Genomic DNA, 22,233 nt, shown 5'->3' on the forward strand with positions numbered 1-22,233 from the left:
GTCCGACTTGGGAAGGCCAGTACCGTGTGCGCCGAGCCATACATGGCGGCACGTACGATCTCGAGAACCTAGAAGGGCTCGTGTTCACTCATCCATGGAACGCCGAGCACTTGAGGCAATACTACCAATAGAAGCATGTTCCCGATTCTTTATGCTCGATTGTTTTCATTTCATTTCCAGTTTTGTTGAGAAACAATTTCAAGTTTAAATAAGGCCAACTGCATGGGAATGTAATTTTTGCATATTTTGGCGTAGTAATGGGATTACATTTCACCTCAAAACCTTTGTCATATATTGTTATAATTTTTAGTCTCCTCTACGAGTACACAAGAAACTCGGGGGGCTAACAGGATACCTCTTTTTGCGCGACGCTCTAACACGATTTGACGCCTCGCACGCCAAAAGGTAGCGAGACGTCGACAGGTCTTGTCTGTGCACCGGAACGCTGATCATATCTCTTTTCGCGCAATTCTCTCGCACGATGTGACGCCTCGCATGCCAAAAGGTAGCTAGACGTCAATAGGTCTCGTCCGCGCACCGGAACGCTGATCATATCTCTTTTTCGCGCGACGCTCTCGCACGATTTGACGCCTCGCACAACGAAAGGTAGCGAGACGTCAACAGGTCTCGTTCGCGCATCGGAACGCTGATCCTCAAGCGGCAGTCAAAACCCAAAACGTAACACGCGTACCGACAGGTACCACACTCGACGGGAACTGTGCTTGCCTCAAGCCCGTCCTGGCACACAACACGCACGCCGACAGGTAGCGTACACACCGGAAGATGGGCGCGATAGCCATCCAGCTCGCGCCGATAGGCAGCGAGTTATGAATGGATGGCAAAGACTCGCACCCACCGGACGAAACTGGTCTAGCCAGCGTCCGCGGGAAACCTCGCTGCTAAGTGTTGCACTAAACCGTGCAAACTGGTTACGCTAGACATAGTAAACCAGGGGTCGTATGACATGAACTAGTCGGACTGCGCAAATCGATTACGCTAAACATAGTAAATCGAGAAAATAAGACGCATAATAAACTGGGAAAAGTTTGAGCAAAAACAAGAAATATTGTGAAAACAATCCAACGAAAGAAAAAGAAAATACAACGAATATCCGAAAGGAAAACAAGACAAGCGCTAAACAAATGCGTGGTAAATCGAAGCAAAACCAACTACTCGGAGCCGAAGTCAATCTGCTCCTCATCAGTCTCGGGCGGAAGGACGCCCGACCCGTTGGTGGCCTCTCCATCAGGCGGGCAATTTGTCGACTGAGCAGCCTCTGCGGGAACCTGGGGATGAGGGTCATCCACCTGTGGTACGTCGTCCAAGGGAGGAAACATGCCGTCAAAGAAATAAAAAGTAGTCCCACGAGACGCGTTATCCCTCGCGGTCGCTTGGAATTCTTGGGCAGTCCAGACCCCCGCTAGAGCGGTGGCATGATCGGCCGCCGCACTCTCCATGTCCGTCTTCATGATTTGCATCCGCCACAACAAGTCCCGGAGAATGCGGTCGCCTCGCTCTTGACGCGCAAGCATCTGCAAGAGAAGGTGACACACGCACAATCAAGATAAGTATCATGGCTATGTATAAGTCGAGTAGCAGGTTGTACCTTCCGGGTATCGCTAATCCCATTCTGGAAGTATTCGATGTCGCTCGTCGTCAAGAGACTCTTGAAATCTCTCAAAGGGCCTCAAGGATTCCTCGGGAGCATTGGCCCCTCAACTCCGCTGCTTCCGCCAGGATCATCGAGTCCATGCTGTCTTACGCAACTGACGTATAAGCGCGCTTATGGCTGGAAGGCGAGCTGAGAGAGTTCGACGACGACGGTCGCTTGTTCGAAGAAATCACCTCATTCCTTGCCCGCACCGGCGATCCTCCGCGACGGGCCTCAACTTAAGAGCGGGCCACGGCCACAGCTTCGGCAGTAGGCTGCACCCTCGGCACCCGTGCCTGCGAATGGTCCCGAGCCATGGTATCTGTTATAAGGGGCGTTAATCAGTTAGAACATAACAATAAGCGTAAACGATAGAAAACTGTGATAGCATAAAAATATATAAATGGTTAGTACCCCCCGCATCGGGGAGGGGAGCAGAGGAACCCCCTGCCTCTGACTCAGGGTCCTCCGCGACCTCCGCGCCAAGGATAGGGCGCCGAGGAACTTCGTCGCCAGGCACGAACCACCCAGTCGTCGCCATTAAGTTTGGAGACTCAAACAGCGACCCTTGCCGCATCGAGTCCGGAATCGCCTTGATCACGACTACAAGTTCGGAGTCCTCGGCGTCGCCAACGAGTGAGAAGTCGGCCGCAGGTCCGAATGCGAGGGGTGCCACCCCGAAGGCGGATTCAGACACCCACACCCAAGGGTACCGATGCTTCGAGGTGACCTTGGTGATAATGGAGAGACATTTCTGAGGGGTCGCTAGATAAAAACCCGGTTTCCCCAGGACTCCACGAATAACTACGAGATCCTGAATGTCGTCTACAGTGACAGCCCTCCTCTTCGCTCGATAGAGCATCATATGGCACGTCGCAACCACCGGTAGAAAGATGGAGACATCTGTGACGCATGCACTCCCAGTCGGACCAGTAATTTTTGGATTACCGGCTGGAAGGGCAACTGTAGCCCTCCGCGAAGGCTCGCCTCGTGAATAGCGGCATACCCCTTCTATGGACGGGTCGGGAGATCGTCGGGCTGTGGTCATAAAATCGATATCGATGCTGCGATGTTGAAGCGTTTCCTCAGGCTTAGGAAGCTGGCAAGCGATAGCGAGCTAGGGATATCGAGACCCGAGCAATCCAGGTCGCCCCGGATCGTGGATCCCCCGACCGGGAAGGCCAAGGCTCGCAACTCCTCCTGCGCGGTCAAAGTGACGGTGGCGGCCGACGAGGCGTGGCGACTCGATGACTTACTCGAGCACTCGGCATCGGGAGCAATCCTCGGCTCGACGGGCTCCTCGCGGCGATCACCCAAATGGGCAGACCGGTCCCTTGCGTGCATGCCCGGCCCGGTGGGGCCCTCCTCCTGTGTGTCAATCCCGACAAGACTTGTGCCCATCGGGACCGGCCCGTCTAGAGCTCCCGCGTGCCTGCCTGGCCCGGTGGGCCTTGTCTCCCCAGTGGTCGGTCCAAAAGCAGGCCCGTCGCGTGTGCCCAGCCCCGAGGCGGGCAAGCTGTCCTCGCCAAAGCCCGGCCCATCTGGGCCCCCCTCACGCTCGCTAGGCTGTGGGCCGGCCGGGCTCCCCCTTTTGTTGGTGATCGGCCCGGTCGTTTGGCCTAATCCATTTTGGGTAGGGTTCCCCTTGCCTAGGCCCGGCCCAATGTGGGCTAGGTTTGCAGGGGACTTGGGCCGGCCGCCACCCCACACCTTGCGCTGGTCGGCCGATGCTCCTCGCCCCCAGCGCCGGCGCCCTCGCTGGCAGCGTCACCCGCCTCCGGCGGCCCTCCATCGGCACGTGCCCCCTCAAGCACGGCCGGGCCCAGGCTGCCCGAGCCTCCATTGCCGCCGTCCACCTACCGAGCAGCCCCACCCGAGCAGGTGGGGTCCCTCCCAGCACCGAGATCGGCCGCGGCGCGCCATCTCCGGCACCCAGCTCGACGAGCGCGGCTCCTCCTGGGCTGTGCGCCCCTCCACCACCGCCTGGATGCAGTCGAATAACCCCACCCAGGCGAGTGGGGTCTTCCCTAGCGCCAAGGCCGATCCCAGCAGCGTCGCCGAGGGCCGGCGCGCTGTCTCCGGCACCTTCCTCGTCAGGCGCGACGTTCCCCAGCTCGCGTGCCCCTCTGGCGCTGCTCGTGCGTGGCCAAACGCCCCCCTGGTCGAGGGGGACCTTCTCCGGTGGCGGCTCCAGCCCAGACGACGCCGTCCAGGGCCGGCGCACCTTCGCCCGGGCCCGCCTCGCCGAGCGCATCTCCACCCGGGCCGCGCGCCTCGTCACCGCACCCTGGGCTCAGCCAATCGTCCCCACCCGGCCGGGAGGGGTCTCCCCCAGCACCAGCGGCGACCCGTGCGGTGCCGCCCAAGGCTAGTGCGCCTCCCCTGGCGCCGATCTCGCCGAAGGCGGCTTCCCCCAGGTTGGGCGACTCACCGGCGTCCTCCTGGGCGGCCCGGCCTGCGCGCACGACATCCCCAGCGCGCCTATCGCCCAGGCCGGCCCCGCGCTGGTCGGTTCAGCCCTCCTCGACGCCCGGCACGTCTGGGCCGGTGTCCCCTTGGCGGCACGTCCGGGCCGGTGTCCCCCTGGCGGCACGGGCCATCTCCGGCGCGCGCGGCCCCTCCCTCGTCAACGAGCCATGCTTCAATCGAACAAAAATTGTCCCCTATCTCTATCACGTTAATGTTTGGAGAGGATGAGTATGGCACGTAGTAGGTAGCCGAGGGAGATGAAAATCGAGCCCAAACACTATCCAAGTCCACGTGTTGGCCCCCAAGTAGAGGGAAGAGGTCATCTTCGACGGTCCCACACCCCAACAGGTGGTTGGTAGGGTCCATAGGGGCGTGCAACGAGACAAAAAGACGCGGAAAATAAAGCGATCTAAGGGAAAATAATAGTGAAAGGCGATCGAGACGTACCTTTTAACGGTGGGTCGCTCCGGTGGGCCTACGACGACGAAGATCTTGAGTTTACCACACGAGTTTCACTCGATGATAAACTCAAGGGGATAATGTTACTGGCCCGACCCCGAGAGAGGCCGAACGATGGCGAGACGGCATCAATCGCGTCCCATCGGCTTTCCCCGGCCGTTGGCCGGCCCAAGGGCCTGCCTCGGCCAATGACCGGCCCTGGGATACCCTCGGCCTTTTGCCGGCCCAAGGGCCTGCCTCAGCCAATGGCCGGCCCAAGGTATCCTCGGCCATTGGCCGGCCCAAGGGTCTACCTAGGCCAATGGCCAACTCAAGCATACCCTCGGCCATTGGCCGGCCCAAAGGCTTGCCTCGGCCAATGGCCGACCCAAGGCTATCCCCGGCCATTGGCCGGCCCAAAGGCTTGCCTCGGCCAACGGCCGACCCAAGGTTATCCCCGGCCATTGGCCGGCCCAGAGGCTTGCCTCGACCAATGGCCGAACCAGGGGTGTCCACACCGCGAAGGAGCCCCCCAAACGCTCCTTGGTCGCCTATAAATACGAGGTTCAACCCCTCGAAACAGGTAATCCGAAATTGAGTACCGAAACACTGCTGAACTCATAACTCACTCGTTTCTCTCAAGTTTCGACTCTCTAAACATCTAGCCTACTAATGTTGAGCGTCGGAGAGGTAAACAGAGGTACCCCCTCTATTTCCCCTTTGTAGTTCACACTCTCTTCCCAACTTTTCAAGTGTTGAGACGAGGCAAGTATCATCAACAGCTAAGGGAAGACTTGGGATACCAAGTCTGACACGCTCGAGTCAAAGCGAGATCACTTGGTCCGGCCTTGGATCTAATCGCTTTTGGCTTCTAAATAGCTGTCCGAAAACGAGCGAGAACAAAGCGGATTTTGAAAGAAAAACCTCGAACTTTATTAATGTTACAAAAATTTGAAATCCTAAAACAGTGGCTCGTAGGCCTTATTGAATGTTGGAAAGCAAAGCAATAAAATGGGGGAAGCGCTGGCTACTGGTAGTACTGCCTCAAGTGTTCCGCATTCCATGGGTGATAGATCGGGGTTCTGTCCCGTGTATTCGATGTAGCAGGTCTCGTCATGTATGACTTGGCAGACTTTGTAGGGTCCCTCCTTATTTGGGATGAGGACGCTGGCACCTTACACTGCCGATGTCGTCGTGGATTTCGCAGAGGACCTTGGTCGAATCGATTCCTTGGATGTAGCATATTTTAGCCTGGGATTGATCTCCAGCCATGATTCCGATTCCCTCTTCAGTAGGGAACTTCACTAGTAGGTGATATGTTGAAGTAATGGCCCTCAGTTGGTTTAGCGTGGGTCACCCAATGATGACATTATATGGTGACTCCTGATCAACCACTAGGAATGGGACCATGTGAACGACTTCAATGCCTCCGGGAGTTCCGAAGGTGACCGGCAGATCGATGATGCCTTCGTTCATGACTCTCTCCCCAGCAAACCCAAATAAGGGTGTTTGGGTCGGAGTTGGGCGTAGTCCCCTGAGCTTCATGCGCTCTAGGGTGGTCTTGAAAATTATGTCGGCAGCACTGCCGTTGTCAATGAGAACCCTTTTCACCAGGTTATTAGCCACTTGGGCTTTGAGCACTATCGCGTCGTCGTGCGGATGCACAACTCGCTTGGCCTCTTCCTTGGTGAAGTACATCGTCTCGTGGGGCACGGACGTAGGTTCCTTATAGGTAAGGTTGATGTGTACAGTGGCGTCTTCTTGGGATGCCGCCCTTAGAAATTTCTTCAGTTGTCGGGCTGAGTCTTCACCTTGTGGACCACCCAGTATGGTGGTTACAACATGGAGCTGTGGATTGGCGACAGCAGTTGCTGTGGCGTGGTCAGCAGTAGTAGTTGCTCCTGCTCCTTTGCTAGACTATGGTCTGCTTGAGGTGGGGCCCGCAACGCTAATCATGCGCAACACGAACTCTTTTAGCTCACCCCGTTGGATCAGAGCCTCGATTTTCCTTTTGAGATTGTGGCACTCGGAGGTCAGGTGACCGTATTCTTGATGGAACTCGCAATGTCTAGACCGATCTTGAGTCGCGGGGTCTTTTTTCATTGGAGCTGGGGCGATGAACTTGTCACGCGCCAAAGCCAGGATTTGATCTGACGTCGTGTTCAACGGTGTGAATGACGAGTAGCCCTTAAAGTCTTCCGCGAATCGCGGCTTCTGCGGCATCGGAGGTTCGTCTTGACGGTGAGAGCTTTTACGGGAGTTGCCTTGCTCGTTGCTAGGTTCGTCTCGACGGTGAGAGCTTTTATTATTGCCCTTGCGGCTATCAAGGTAATCTTCGACTCCTATGAAGGTCTTGGCTCAAGTCATTAACTCAGCCAAGGTAGAAGGGACACGGCCGACAATGGACTTGAGGAAGTCACTTGTGCGCAAGCCTTCAATTATGGCAGGGATTGCGTCTTTGTCGTCAAAGCGGTCGACCTTGTTCGAGCCTTCGGTGAATCGGGCGAGGTATCATCTAAGAGACTTGCCACTCTCTTGCTTGATTGACCACATGTACATCTTGGTATTCTTTTAGACCATAGATGTAGCGAAGCGTGCTAGGAACATGTCCTTCAGGTCTTTGAACGATTGGATGCTTCCCGGCCTTAAGTTCTTGAACCACTCAAAGCTGGGTCCGGCGAGGGTAAGACTAAAAGCTTGGCACATGGTGCCTGGAGCGATACCCTGCATCGTCATCCAGGTTTCATAATGTTGGATGTGGTAAGCGGGATCCGCTTTCCCATCGTAGGGAGCGAGGTTCGGGAGTTTGAAATTTCCCGTACATACCTCGGCCAATATCTAAGCCATGAAAGGCGACGAATTCTCCTCAACGACCCCATAGGCACTTCCGCCTATTCCGTATTCTCGGAGATCTCGTACTTCATTTTGAAGATTGTGGATCATAGTGACCACATCGAGACCGGTAGTCGGAGTAACTCCATGTTCGAGAGGAGTCACCTGCCGCCTCTCATTAGACCCTTGACCCGTGCGGCGTTTCCCGTTAGTTGGGGCTGCCAGAGGGATGTTCGACCGAGAGCTTAGTCGTTCTCTCAGGTCATTGACACGCTCGTTGTGTTGAGCAATAAGATGATCTCTGAGATCGGGGCTTGCCGCATGGAGGCGCAAGCTTTGTCTACGACGGCGCGCTCTCCGCGTGCCCTGACTTTCCGCAACATTCTCCCTTTGACCAAGTCGGTCAAGGGCCAAACGTCGGGAGTTCCCCTATTGGGAAGCTGCAGGCATATCCCTTGTCTCGGGATCCCCATCGGGAATCACTGAGTTATGCATAGGTTGTTTTTGTTGGAATTGATCTAGGGTTTAAGAAAAAGTTTAACGCTTTGGTAAGCGGCGGAATTTTAAAAATTTTCTTTTACTAACCTAGACAAAGAGCAAGCACATGTAAATAAAAACTAATATGAGGATAAAAGATTACTAACCTTTTAGAAGCTTGAACGTTGAGAAACTTTTGGAAAAGGTTGCAATGTTCGTCTCCCCTCACAGCACGTCTCTCTTCCTTCCTCGGCAACTCGAGCAACCACGAAAGTTTCTATCACTAAATCACTCGAAAGAAAAGGAATTACTGTGTGGGCACTTTTAAACACTACGACTTAAGAACGAGTCTTGAAGTCGAAGAGCTAAACTCTAGGTCAAATGAGGACCTAGGTGCCAAAACAATAAAATGAAATTGAATAGAGAGAGAGAGAGAGGATGAGTGAAATGTGGAGAATGAGGCTCCTATTTACAGGAGAGGTCTCACCTTCAATAAGGTAGTTTCCTCTTCTATAGAATATCACATATTCATGAGCAAAAACAAAAATCCCTTATTTCCCATTCTCTACTTGGACGTGTGGCAGCCTTCTAGAAACAAGATTTGTTTTCTATTTTGCTTGCCTTGGCCGAAATTCCCTATGCATGCATGGGAAATTTGTTTCCTCTTTTTCTTTTGGCAAGTATCTTGATACATTTATGCACAAAATATTCTCTCTTTCTTTAGGGTAGTGGGCGCCCAAGTGGCTTTCTAGAAGGGGCTTCTAGAAGCTTCTTCATTTGTTCATGACAACATAAAAAAGGCCCATAAGAATTTTCAATAAAATTCTTATGAAATGAAATTAATCCACAAGGCCCAATAAAACTAATTTTAACCGAGTGGGTTAAAGTCATCAAATGACCTTGTCAAAAAATTTATTGACATTCATTTCATCCTATGTCTCAAAAGACAAAAATACCATTTTGACTACTTTCGTAAAACTTGTCTCGTTTTTGTTTTGACTTAGCTTCTAGTTTAACTATTCCTACTCGATGTGATTCATGACAGTGACCTCATGGATCCAAATGAACAAAGCTTGAGCTAAACACTTGGACTCAAAAGTTCACAAACCTTTTCCAAGTTTAGCTTAATGTCAACTGACTCCACTATAGAGTTGACACTGAAAATCTCTCGGTTCAAATGAATTTATTTTCTACTCAAGAATTCAACCTAATTGTAATGAGCGGATCCACAGAATATTATCAATGTTTACCCTTCATGAATATCATCAGCTAGTCGGGATTTACGAAATTACCATTTTACCCTTCTAGCTGTTATTTCCTCAACTCCTTTGTCGATTGTGAATAAGTTAGAAACAATGTATTGACGAGGAGCTAACAAGTCACATTGTTTCATCCAAAAGAGTCAGGACTCAATTTGGACACTGGCCAGTTCATTTATTCACACTCCAAGGAACAAAGCATGAGGTGATATACATTGCATTTCAGCAATCTTGTACATGAATTCCATATCTATGAGAACTTCACAAAGTTACTCATGACATTCTCACAACTTAGTATTTCACCAATAGGCCTTGTTCAGAATCACATAGTGAGTCCGGACTCTAACTTTCTCAAAAATGAGTATACGTAAGGTGTGAAATGGCATGTCTCATTTCAGGATTAAGGTAAGCACGATGCAATTCATACGTAATGACTTCGAGACATAAAAGGTTAAATGGTTTGTTCTTATTTTGTCTCTAGAAGTGCACTGGTCAATTATGTACCTTCGGAAGATACCTAGAAGAACTATAGAGTCTCCAACTTTCAATGCCTCATAACCAGACATCATAGATTCTTCTAACAATCATACTGAGGTCAATAGTCCTTTGACCCTTAGATTGCGAATGTATCGTTTTAAGCAAACGACGAAGAGTTTGTTCATGAAAATCTACATTTGTCTCTTCGTAAGTTGTTTAGTTTGTTTATGGACTAAAGACTAATGTTTTATCATAAAGCTTCAAACAGACAACGAGGAATGAATGAACGTTTCAACTTTTTATTAATGAATAAGCAATTACAAGCAAGAGTCTTCATGAGACTTTATTACATCAAATGTACAAAATAAAGACTACAACTCTTCTTGTGGGCACGATTGACAACTGTTTTTGCTGCCAGTCAGCTGTGGAACCTCGTATTCTTTGCCTTTAGTTGGCGGATATTCTCATCCAACTCCATGATGTGGTCGTCCCTCCTATCCGTAGATGGCGATGATGAGCGGGTTGAGCTCTCTTCAAGGAGTGACTCTTCGTCACCATGCGCTCGGGAGCGCAAGAAATATTTTTTGGTCCCAGTAGCGTTATCGGGGTTGTTAGAGCCCTCAGAACGTATGGGTTGTTGATTATTCATCTTTTCTCAAGTCCGAGAGAGTCGAATTTTCAAAAGAAAAGAAGAAGATGGACAGAAGGGATTTCAGGCTGTATAAGTTGGGAAGTTCCCTCCTTCTAGCACCAAAATGTTGTCGCATAAAAATGAACAACGATTAAAAGCTTCGGGCGGTTCGACCCAAGGCCGAACAAAGTGGTTGTACCCGAGCCAAAGACATGAACTCGAAAGTCTCGAGCTGGGTTTTCTCCGATCAACACGCCTCTCAGAGAAGAGAAGGGTTGAATAAGGAGAGTGACCGTGCCTTTTGTGTAGGTTGCCTACGTACCCGTGTGAATAGGGATCAGGTCATAACATAGTTCAAGGCGTATGTAACGCAGTATCAGGCGCAGAGACTGGAGGGTGTGCTCGACAGAGGAGACGGGGCACGGAGGAGTCCTCGGCAACGTCTCAAAACTCTGGGATTGAGTGACTTGAGTGAGAATGTGTGTTTTCTCTCTTTTGGAGATGTGGGAGACTCTAAGTCAAGAGTTCCTTGTCATGGCGAAGATTCCGGACGCGTAGGCGATTTCTAGTCGGAAATGGAGGACATGTAGGTGATTTCCAGTCGGAAATGGAGGACGCATAGGCGATTTCCAGTCGGAAATGGAGGACGCGTAGGCGATTTCTTGTCAGAAATGGTGGACGCGTCTTGTGTGGTAGACGCGTGGGTTATTTTTAGTCGAAAACCGCAGGAGCACTCGTGGGCTCGGGATTAGTCGTTTGATCGAGAAAGGCGGTTCTCGGGAGTCTTCGGGAGCGCTTTGGAATCTCTGAGAATGAGAAATCGAGGAGAATCCGCTTCAGCCCAAGGATGGCATCCAGAGAAGCAGAGAGAAGTCTCAAGTTTCTTGAGAATGAATGGGATTGAATAGGATGGCTTTCCCCTCAATGAGAGGGGTTATTGATAGTGGTTGGAGGGCCTTAAGAGGCTCCTTTGTCGTCCATGTGAGACTGGGGGTGCGCGCTCCGCCGAGAAGAGGAGCGCAACGCGTGCGCCGCACGGCCCTCCTAGCGCGGCGCGCAAACCCTTCCCCCGCGCGCAACTTGTCCGGCGTGGTGCGCGCCTCCCTGGCCTGGTGCATGGACCTTTTTTTGGGCCTTTAGAGATCTTTGAGGACCCGGCCCGTTGGGCCTTCGGAAGTCTTTACTCGAAGAATCAAGGTCGACACAAGGATTTTCTAATCGACTCGTGGACGCATGACTCGACTCAAGGAGTGAGGCTCGACTCAAGGGGGAAGACGGCTCGACTCAAGGAGCAAGGCTCGAATCGAGGAGAGTAACCCAACTCGAGGAGCATGGCTCGACTCGAGGAAAGTGACTCGACTCGAGTAGCAAGGCTCAACTCGAGGAGAGTGACACGACTCGAGGAGCATGGCTCGACTCGAGGATAGTGACTCGACTCGAGGAGCTGAAATTTTAGCATGAGGACTCGTCAATCGACTCGTGACAGAAGCCTTGCCGCTCTTCAAGACCTCCGACCTAACCATCAGCCCTTTGAATGGCGTGTCTTCTTGTTATCTCGGGTTTTCCAAAAACGACCGACAATAGAATGTGAAACCTTTGGTTTCCTTTTGATATCCAACGAACAGACATAATTCTGACCTACTAGCCAACTTGCTAGTCTTTTGCCTTAGCACATGTGCAGGGCAACCCCAAATTCGGATGTGGCCCAGATTTACTTTACGGTAATTCCATTGTTCATAAGGAGTACCAGGAACCATTTTAGACGGAACTTGGTTCAGAATGTAGGCTGCTTTTTCGAGGGCATATCCCCAAAAGGAAAGAGGGAGTGATGAGTAACTCATCATTGATCTAACCATCTCCAGCAGAGTTCGGTTCCTTCTCTTTGACATTCAGTTTTGTTGAGGTGTACCAGGTGATGTAAGCTGAGAAGCAATACCTTCTTCTTTAAGAAAGTCATCTAACTCTCCACACATATACTCACCACCTCGATCGGATCGAAGGGTTTTGATCTATTTGCCTGTTTACTTTTCCACTAAAGCCCTAAAGACCATAAATACGTTAAAGGTCTCGGATTTGTATTTGAGCAAATAGACAAAACCGTATCTTAAGTAATCATCGATAAGGGTAACGAAGTATTCGTATCCTCCCCGTGCATGTGTACTGAGCGGACCACATATATCAGAATGTACAAGTTCCAGCAACTCAGTGGCTCTTCGACCCTTGGCTGAGAAAGGTCGCTTAGTCATTTTTCCCTCCATTCAAGATTCACAAGTAGGTAGCGAACCTATTGTAGAGGATTGAAGTGGACCGTCCCTCACAAGTCTCTTAATCTTGTCTAGACTGATATGACCAAGTCTTAAGTGCCAGAGATATGTTGATTTTATTAGATCAGAGGATTCAGAAAATTTGATCCTCTTTCGCTCCCTAACTAGATCATTATCTATTTCAGTGTCTAATAGAGAAGGTTGGGTGGGATAGATGTAGAAAAGAGCATTCTTTATACATGCATCAGTGAAAAAAGAATTATCAGGAAACAAAATACGAATTCCATTCTTAATGAACTTTAAACAATAATCTTGGTCACGAAGACGGGCAACAGATATTAAGTTCTTCCCAAAGGAAGGAATGAAATAAACATTATTCAATTTTAAAGTGCGGTCTTCGAAAGACAGCGTCACCGATCCCACAACTTTCGCAGACACCAGGCTCTCATCACCTCATTTGAAGCAGAAGTCGCCTTCTTCTGAGATTTTGGTTTTCTTGAAACCAGTCAAGGAACAACAAATATGGTTAGTAGCAGCGGAGTCAAGAATCCAAGTTGATACATTATCAGCTACTAAGCATGCTTCGGTAATTAGTACAATATTGTGTTCCTTTACTTTGAGATAGTCAGGACAGTTCTTCTTCTCGGCCTTGTGAGGTCTCTTCTTATATCCAGAGGCGGAGGCTTTGTGCTCTGTAGCATGTGCCTCTCCTTGATTCTCTTTCTCTTAGTGAGACCTTCAGCAGTGTGAAGCTCCTTCATAAGCTCGGTAACAGTGTACTCTAGCTTGTTCATGGAGTAGATTAGCTTGAAGGTATCGAAAGATTCAGGGAGAGTTTCCAAGATCATATATATTTTGATCTCCGCCTTCATCATCATCATATGGTCCTTGATAGGAGTCTCAGCCTTCATGCGACAGTTCATAAACTGTCTGATTGCTTGTTGTCTGGCCTGACGCCTTTGCCCTCCAAACATCTCATGTAGATTGTAGAGCATTTCGGTGGCAGTCTTGATATCACGATGTTGTTGTTGCATCACATTGTTCATTGATGCTAAGATATAGCTGTTGTCAATGGTGCCCACAAGAAGAGTTGTAATCTTTATATTCTACATTTGATGTAATAAAGTCTCATGAAGACTCTTGCTTGTAATTGCTTATTCATTAATAAAAAGTTGAAACGTTCATTCAATCTTCCTTGTCTGAAGCTTTATGATAAAACCTTGGTCTTTAGTCCATAAACAAACTAAACAACTTACGAAGAGACAAATGTAGATTTGCATGAACAAACTCTTCGTAGTTTGCTTAAAACGATATATTCGCAATCTAAGGGTCAAAGGACTATTGGCCTCAGTATGATTGTTAGAAGAATCTATGATGTCTGGTTATGAGGCATTGAGAGTTGGAGACTCTATAGTTCTTCTAGGTATCTTCCGAAGGTACTGAATTGACCAGTGCACTTCTAGAGACAAGATAAAAACAAACCATTTAACCTCTTATGTCTCGAAGTCACTACGTATGAATTGCATCGTGCTTACCTTAATCCTAAAATGAGACATGTCATTTCACACCTTAGTATTCTCATTTGAGAAAGTCAGAGTTCGGACTCACTATGTGATTCCGAACAGGGCCTATTGGTGAAGTACTAAGTTGTGAGAATGTCATGAGTAACTTTGTGAAGTTCTCATAGATATGGAATTCATGTACAAGATTGCTGAAATGCAATGTATGTCACCTCATGCTTTGTTCCTTGGAGTGTGAATAAATGAACTGGCCAGTGTCCAAATTGAGTCCTGACTCTTTTGGATGAAACAATGTGACTTGTTAGCTCCTCGTCAATACATTGTTTCTAAGTTATTCACAAGCGACAAAGGAGTTGAGTATATAACAGCTAGAAGGGTAAAATGGTAATTTTGTAAATCCCGACTAGCTGATGATATTCATGAAGGGTAAACACTGATAATATTCTGTGGATCCGCTCATTACAATTAGGTTGAATTCTTGAGTAGAAAATAAATTCATTTGAACCGAGAGATTTTCAGTGTCAACTCTTTAGTGGAGTCAGTTGACAGTAAGCTAAACTTGGAAAAGGTTTGTGAACTTTTGAGTCCAAGTATTTAGCTCAAGCTTTGTTCATTTAGATCCATGAGGTCACTGTCACGAATCGCATCGAATAGGAATAGTTAAACTGGAAGCTAAGTCAAAACAAGAACGAAAATTGTCAAAAGGGTATTTTTGTCTTTTGAGACATAGCATGAAATGAATGTCAATAAATTTTTTTGACAAGGTCATTTGATGACTTGATAATACTCGGCCATGACTTGATCAATTGGCCTTGTGGATTAATTTCATTTCATAAGAGTTTTATTGAAAATTCTTAATGGGCCTTTTTCATGTTGTCATGAACAAATAAAGAAGCTTCTAGAAGCTACTTCCAGAGACAATATGGGCGCCCAACATATCCAAGGAAAGAGAGAATATTTTGTGCATAAATGTATCAAGATACTTGCCAAAAGAAAAAGAGGAAACAAATTTCCTATACAAGGCATGGGAAATTTCGGCCAAGTAGAGAAAAAGGGAAGCCAAATAAAAGAGGAAACAAATCCAAGGACTTGCTTGGCAAGTCTTGGCCGCCCAAATGAAGGAGAAGAAAAGGAAATTGGCTCATGAATATGTGATATTCTATAGAAGAGGAAACTACCTTATTGAAGGTGAGACCTCTCCTATAAATAGGAGCCTCATTCTTCTCATTTTTCTCATCCCAAGTTTTAGAGATTGAGAGGTTCTCTCTCTAGACTTGGCCGATCCTCTCTCTCCCTCTCTCTTCAATTTCGTTTTATTGTTTTGGCACCTAGGTCCTCATTTGACCTAGAGTTTAGCTCTGCGACTTCAAGACTCGTTCTTAAGTCGTAGTGTTTAAAAGTGCCCACTCACTGATTCCTTTTATTTCGAATGATTTAGTGATAGAAACTTTCGTGGTTACTCGAGTCGCCGAGGAAAGAAAGAGAGACGTGCTGCGAGGGAGACGAGCGTTGCAAACTTTCCAACAGCTTCTCAAAGATCAAGCTTCAAGAAAGGTTAGTAAACTTCTATGCTCATAATAGTTTTTATTTATATGTACTTGCTCTTTGTCTAGGTTAGTAAAAAACTGTTTTTACTTGAAAAGAAAATTTTTAAAATTCCGCCGCTTTGCGAAGCGTTAAACTTTTTCTTAAACCCTAGATCAATTCCAACAACTGGTATCAGAGCTATGGTCAAAGATTAGCATGTACATGCATTTAAAAATATGAGCTTGAAAATCGTTTTCGAAAGTTTACTAATTTTGTGACAAGTTAGAATTGTTATCTTAGATTTTTTTTAATTTATTGCTCTTGCCTTTAAATTAAATATCATGTTGATTTTCTATGAGTTTGGGATGTTTTTAAAACACATTAGAATCAGTTCTAAAAGTTTTTAATTTTTTATATTGAAAAACGTGTTTTAAAGGTTTGAGAAATTTCGAGTAAAATTTTGTGACTAGTTTTCTTGTCTTACTAGTTTCGTTTATTTACTTGAATCGTTTTATGCATGTTGTTTTTTCTTTTATATCATGTTATTACCTTGCTAATAAAACACAAATAAAAGCTTTAACAACCTTCATAAAACGTTCTGTTACACTCGATTCTTTTTCGCACCTAAAAAGGACCAAGCTTTAATTATTTCTTTTTCTTCGAGCTGGAGTAAACCCGCATTAAAAGTGGCATACCACTCTGCTCAGAAATCGAAATTTATTTATTCTTAAATCAAATTAAAGCTCTGCCTGTCCTCTGTCCAATGCCACCAGTTTCAGGTCAAAACGACATCGAAGCCGCCAGGTATGGTGATTTTACTCCGAGGTGCACGGCTGTTCCGAAACTCCAGTTTTTTAGAATTCCGGATTTTCAACCCCACTACCATGAGTTATAGAACTCTAATGAGAAAAATTTCTTGAGCAAAAATGTTTTTCATCTGATTATAAACATGATGTGTAATATTAAAATGTTTTGATTTTTGAAAGTTTAATTGAAATTGAATTTTTACAAAACTAGTTTGAATTTTGAAAAACCGTTTTCACTTTCAAACTTGAAAAATATTTTGTCATCCAAATCAAATAAATTTTCAAAATGTTTTCAAAACTATATCTATATCACATATGTTCAAAATCTATATGCTCTTGAAAATTTGAGTGGGAGGTCTCCTTGTAGACAAGCCGAAAAATAAAAAGATGTGTAATCTCAAACTTTCAAGTGTTCGAGTGAGTTGAAGTTCACACTTCCCTCACGCACTTTCCCGAAATAGAAAATAGGAAAAGATCGAGTATTTACATTGTGTCTTTATGCACTAACACTGCTCTGAACATGTCGATCTAGGATTCTCTTCTAGTTGTCCGCTCTATCGCTCTCTAACTAGGAAATCCGTTTCCGAACTTATAAGAGTCGATGAACCAACTCCAAAAACTAAGTGGGATGGTTATACTTGTTGTTTGTAACCCGCGATCCCCAACACTAATGAACGAAGCAATTAACGTGGGACTAAGAGCCGCTCTTGCGACCCTCACTTAAATGGGAGTACTCCAAGGCGTTCTTGCTTCGATCATTGCTCAATGAGCTACGTCCGAGAGTGAGACGATGATGACAAGGCCTCCCCTTGGGGGATTGTTTTTCAAAGTTGATCTTTTGGACTAAGTGGTTGGCTACACACTTAGGCTCAATCCCTAGTAATCCTCCCCACTACAACAAATACAGTTTTTCGGTGCGGATGACTTTTGGGTGCAACTTTTAGCACCTAAAAGTCGCACCAAAATTACTTTCGGGTGCGACTTTTCGCACCAAAATGTCACTAAAGTCGCACAAAAAATTTCGCTGATTTTTTTAAAATTTGGGTGCGAAAAGTCGCACCCAAAAGTTTATCATACCTTTGGGTGCGACAAAGTCGCACCCAAAAGTGCAAAACATACCTTTAGGTGCGACAAAGTCGCACCCAAAAGTCCAAAACATTTGGTCTAAAAATTTAGCGGGATTTTGTTCCTTCTTATTTGTTTGTTTTTTTTTGGGGATTCCCTCTTATTTGTTTTAACCAAAGAATCGGGAAAGGAAAAAAGAAAGAAGAAAATAAAAGAAGAGAGAAAGGGAAAGAGAGAGGCCGAGAGAATGAGAGAGAGAGAGAGAGAGAGCCGAGAGAAGAGTATCGGCCGATGGAGACCGAGAGACCGAGAGAGGAAGAGAGCGAGGGAGTGAGCCCGCAGAGGAAGAGCGAGGCCGACAGCCACCGAGACCGGGCCACTGGATGCGCGCGCGGGCTGAGAAGAAGCGAGCGCCGCCGCGAGCCGCTGAGCGCGCCGCCCACGAGGAGACGCCGGAGAGCGAGAGAAGTAACGTCCGGGAGTTGATTTCGCGAGCAAGGTAAGGAGATTTCATTCTCAGCCAAGAATTTCGAAAGTTAGGATTGAGAGTTTGATTTGGGGGTTTTGATTTCGGAGTGAAATCTGAGGTTTTGGCTTGGTTGTGATGTTCATTGAGCTCGATTTCGATGGTTATGACTTGAATTTGTCATTTGATTTCAGATTTCTTGGCTGGGTTAAATTTTTGGACGAATTTGGTTGATTTTGGTCACTTGGCCGTGTGGTTCATTGTGTAAGTTCTTAAATTTGAATTTTTTGGACGAATTTGGTTGATTTTGGTTGAACCGGTTCACTGACATATTTGCTTTCATTTGTATGCAGGTTTTAGAAGGCGTTATTAAGTATAGATGGAATGCATTGCCTGTGGAACAGCGAGATGGAATGAAAAATTATATATCTGATGTCATTGTTTAGGTACAAATTTGTTGGGTTGTCTTGGGACAAATTTGAATATAATTAGTTGGAGTGCTTCCTTTTTATAAATTTTGAAGATTCATTTGATTGTAATCTTTATTCTTGTGTTTGATCTGTTTTGTATAACTTTCAAGCAATGATGCTTCCTTCCGGGCAGAAAGGCTGTATGTCAAAAAGTTGAATATCATATTGGTTCAGGTAAAACTCAATTTATCTGATTTTCCCGAGTTAAATTGTTCCTACTGGAGCGAAATACTATTTATGCCTGTTGTTGTATGTGCTATGGATGATCTTTCTGGGTTCTGTTTCGGGGTCAACTATGTGGTCGAACTTGATTGAAGAAATGCTATCTCAAATTGCTTGATATAGCATCATTTAAATTCATTGTTCATCACTCCCACAACATAAGAATGTTTAAATTCAAATTTACAGAATCTAAAGCATGATTGGCCAGTGAGGTGGCAAAGCTTTGTTCCTAATTTGGTTTCAGCTGCTAAAACTAGTGAAACTATCTGTGAGAACTGCATGGCCATATTGAAGGTGAGATGCAAGTGTTTGCATGTTATTTTTTATTCGCTTTTCAATGAAGTCCTCTAACTTTGCATGTCGTGTTTCCATAGCTTCTCAGTGAAGAAGTTTTTGATTTCTCAAGGGGAGAAATGACTCAAAATAAGATCAAGGAACTTAAACAATCACTGAACAGGTAGTCATTCATGTCTCTCTCTTTTTTTTCGTTGGTATTATCTACACTCCTTTTTTTTCTTCTTCTTTTCTTTTCTTTCTAGAGGGCTTATGATAGTATGTTCTCTGATAAAGATTTGGGTTAGATCTTTCTGGGTGGGTAAGTCATCAGGAATATAGGCTTCCAAGTATTGTTTGATAGGAATTTTCTGTTGCTAATTATTGTATTATGTATGAAGTCGGGACTTTGTTATTCAAACAACAATGTTCTGTCTTAATTTTGATCGTCTTAATTCTGCTGTTTGTTTGTGGCCTCCCCTTTTTGTTTTTGGCAATTCAAGGCACATACAAAAAGATTCTTACATATTTTTCATGATATTTTTCTCTGAGTCAACATGTCAGAACTTACCTTCCAATATCCTGCAAATGTTTACCTTGCTTACTAAGAATATGAATTGTTTATTGCAGTGAGTTTCAACTCATTCATGAGTTATGCTTATACGTTCTATCAGCATCTCAAAGAACTGAGCTTATACGTGCTACATTATCCACATTGCATGCTTTTCTGTCGTGGATTCCCCTGGGTTATATTTTCGAGTCCCCGCTGGTATATCCCTTGCTCTTTCATATTTATCTGAAAACATATTTTCATAAATTAATGTATCTGATTTTCGAGTCCCTTGGGTTTCCGTTTTCTGTGGTTAAGATGGATTTTGGTGCTAGATTATTTTTTATTAGTTTTTTACAGTGTAGGTAAAGTGCCAGAGTTACTTAACTCAATCTTCTGTTTGTGTTGAGAAAGCAGATGCCGCTTCCTGGAATGACCGATGGTCTTGGGAACCAACTTCAGCAGAAGAGACGGCTAATGTATGCTGAACCAATGTCAAAGCTAAGAATGCTCATGATTTGTTGCATGGCTAAACCTGAAGAGGTTCTCATAGTTGAAGACGAAAATGGAAATATTGTTCGGGAGACGATGAAGGACAATGATGTTCTTGTTCAATGGAAATGATGTTCTTGTTCAATACATCATAGACTCGAGTTTCTTCCTCCCATGGTTTCAGCAAGATAAATATTTTTATTGGATTATGTGTATTAAGGACCATTTAGGTATAATTTTTATTTTTCAATTAAGCAATTCAATATAACAAGTTTCATTCAGCCTTTTATTTTTAATTGCTTAATTGCTTATAACAGGTTTCATTAAATTAAATCAAGTAATGTCATTTAATTGCATTTTATTTTGTAAATAAATTAAGAATCAAAGTCACTTTCAAATCAGATGAAAACTAAATCACTGTTAACAATTACATTTTTCAAAGATTTAAAGTCACTTTATAATAGAGCGACGTCTAAAGCACTATTTTTTTCCCCAAAACTGACTATCGGGTGCGACTTTTGACTATCGGGTGCGACTTTGTCGCACCCAATGCTCTTTTACCCGCCTTTTCCACGGATTTTGGTGACATTTTAGGTGCGACTTTAGGTGCGAAAAGTCGCACCGAAATGTCGCACCCGAAAGTTGGTGCGACTTTTCGCACCCAAGACTTTTAGGTGCGAACTTTCGGGTGCGGAAATGTCGCACTTAAAGTCGCACCTAAAGATATCTTTGGGTGCGAAAATTGACTTTTGGGTGTGAAAAAAGTCGCACCCAAAGGTCTATTTTGTACTAGTGCCCTTGAGGCTCTGCGAAAGGATGTGAGTGATCAAACCAATTTAAAAGGTGGCTAGTCAAAATTGATGTATTGACATCTTGGCTAAGCATTAATGATGTGTCATTTACTTATAAATGGAGATTTTTTGCGGCCTTCTCTTGAGGGAGTAAATTATCGTTTGGTTTATAACACCTTTGGATTTTATAAAGGTCTTAATAAAACTTAAATCCTAAACCAAAGACTAATCATAAACTTGTTTCAACTTTTATAGGCAATATGTCTCTCAACCATTCTTTCCTCGAATAAACTCGAAGGCGACAATTACGTCGACTGGAAACGTAACCTCGATATAGTCCTTCCTGTCGACAAGCACAAATGGGTTCTCACCACCCCCTGTCCTTAAACGAATGAAGATTCGACGCAAGAGGAAAAAGACGCCCTGGCTGCCTGGCTTCGATCCGATGAGATTGCGAGGTGCTATATTCTGGCATCGATGAACAATGTGTTGCAACAACAACATCGTGATTACGAAACTGACACCGATATGCTCTACTATCTCCATGAGATGTTTGGAGGGCAAGGACGTCAAGCAGGCAACAAGCGGTCCGACAATTCATGAACTGTCGTATGAAGGCTGGAACTCCCGTTAGAGATCATATGATGCTGATCATTAGCTATCTAAACGAAATGGAGATCCTTGGATCTGAGATTGATGGGGAGACTAAAATAGATATGATCTAGGAAACTCTCCCCGAAACCTTTGATACCATCAAGTTGAATTATTCCATGAACAAGCTAGAGTACACTGTTACCGAGCTCATGAAGGAACTTCAAACCGTTGAGGCACTCACTAAGAAAAAGAGGGCTCAAGGAGAAGTATATGCTACTGCCTCCACCTCTGGATCTAAGAAGAGACCTCGCAATGCCGAGAAGAAGAACCAACCTAAGGTTCAAACGAAGAAGAAGGCGCCAAAGGCTCCGAAGGTGGACAAGTCTAAAGACAAGTTCCACCACTGCAATGAGCCTGGTCACTGGCGTAGGAACTGTCATGCCTACCTCAAAACCAAAGTAAAAGGTATTGTACTTATTACTGAAGCTTGTTTAGTAGCTGATAATGTATCATCGTGGATTATTGACTCCGCTGCTACTAACCATATTTGCTGCTCCTTAACTGGTTTTAGGAAAAGCAAAAGCTTAGAGGATGGCGACTTCTGCTTCAAGTGGGGTGATGGGAGCGTGGTGTCTGTGAAGGCTGTGCGATCCGTGATGCTATCCTTTGAAGATCGCACTTTAAATTTGAATAATGTTTATTATGTTCCTTCCTTTGGGAAAAACTTAATATCTGTTGCTCAACTTTTAGAGCAAAATTATTATTTAAAGTTTATAAAGAATGGAATTTGAATTTCTTTTTCTAATTCTTTTGTCACTGATGCATGTATGAAGAATGGTCTTTTTTACATCTATCCCACTAAACCTTCTCTTTTAGACACCGAAATAGATAAAGATCTAATTAGGGAGCCAAAGAGGATCAAACTTTCTGAATCCTTCGATCTAACAAAATCAACATAC

The 22,233-nt window shown here is 45.5% G+C and overlaps 1 protein-coding gene across 1 annotated transcript; it reads left to right on the plus strand.

Moving 5' to 3' along the window:
- Positions 1-18,827: 18,827 nt before the first annotated feature.
- LOC149407856 (protein EXPORTIN 1A-like) lies at positions 18,828-20,041 on the plus strand. The gene is made up of 4 exons (XM_089627757.1): positions 18,828-18,868; positions 18,949-19,031; positions 19,478-19,616; positions 19,815-20,041. The coding sequence occupies exons 1-4, from the start codon at positions 18,854-18,856 to the stop codon at positions 20,019-20,021; spliced, it is 444 nt and encodes a 147-aa protein (XP_089483883.1). The 5' UTR covers positions 18,828-18,853; the 3' UTR covers positions 20,022-20,041.
- The last annotated feature ends 2,192 nt before the right edge of the window (positions 20,042-22,233 follow it).

The sequence above is a fragment of the Urtica dioica genome, chromosome 1 (genome assembly GCF_054948205.1).
Source record: "Urtica dioica subsp. dioica isolate 48M chromosome 1, U.dioica_male_clone48M_v1_H2, whole genome shotgun sequence".
Taxonomy (NCBI): Eukaryota; Viridiplantae; Streptophyta; class Magnoliopsida; order Rosales; family Urticaceae; genus Urtica; species Urtica dioica.

Bases quoted from the DNA above. Each gene is read 5' to 3' on its own strand.
- LOC149407856 (XM_089627757.1), top strand. The intron at 19,032-19,477 runs GTAGTCATTCAT...TGTTTATTGCAG, and splicing joins CTTAAACAATCACTGAACAG to TGAGTTTCAACTCATTCATG. The intron at 19,617-19,814 runs GTATATCCCTTG...TTGAGAAAGCAG, and splicing joins ATATTTTCGAGTCCCCGCTG to ATGCCGCTTCCTGGAATGAC.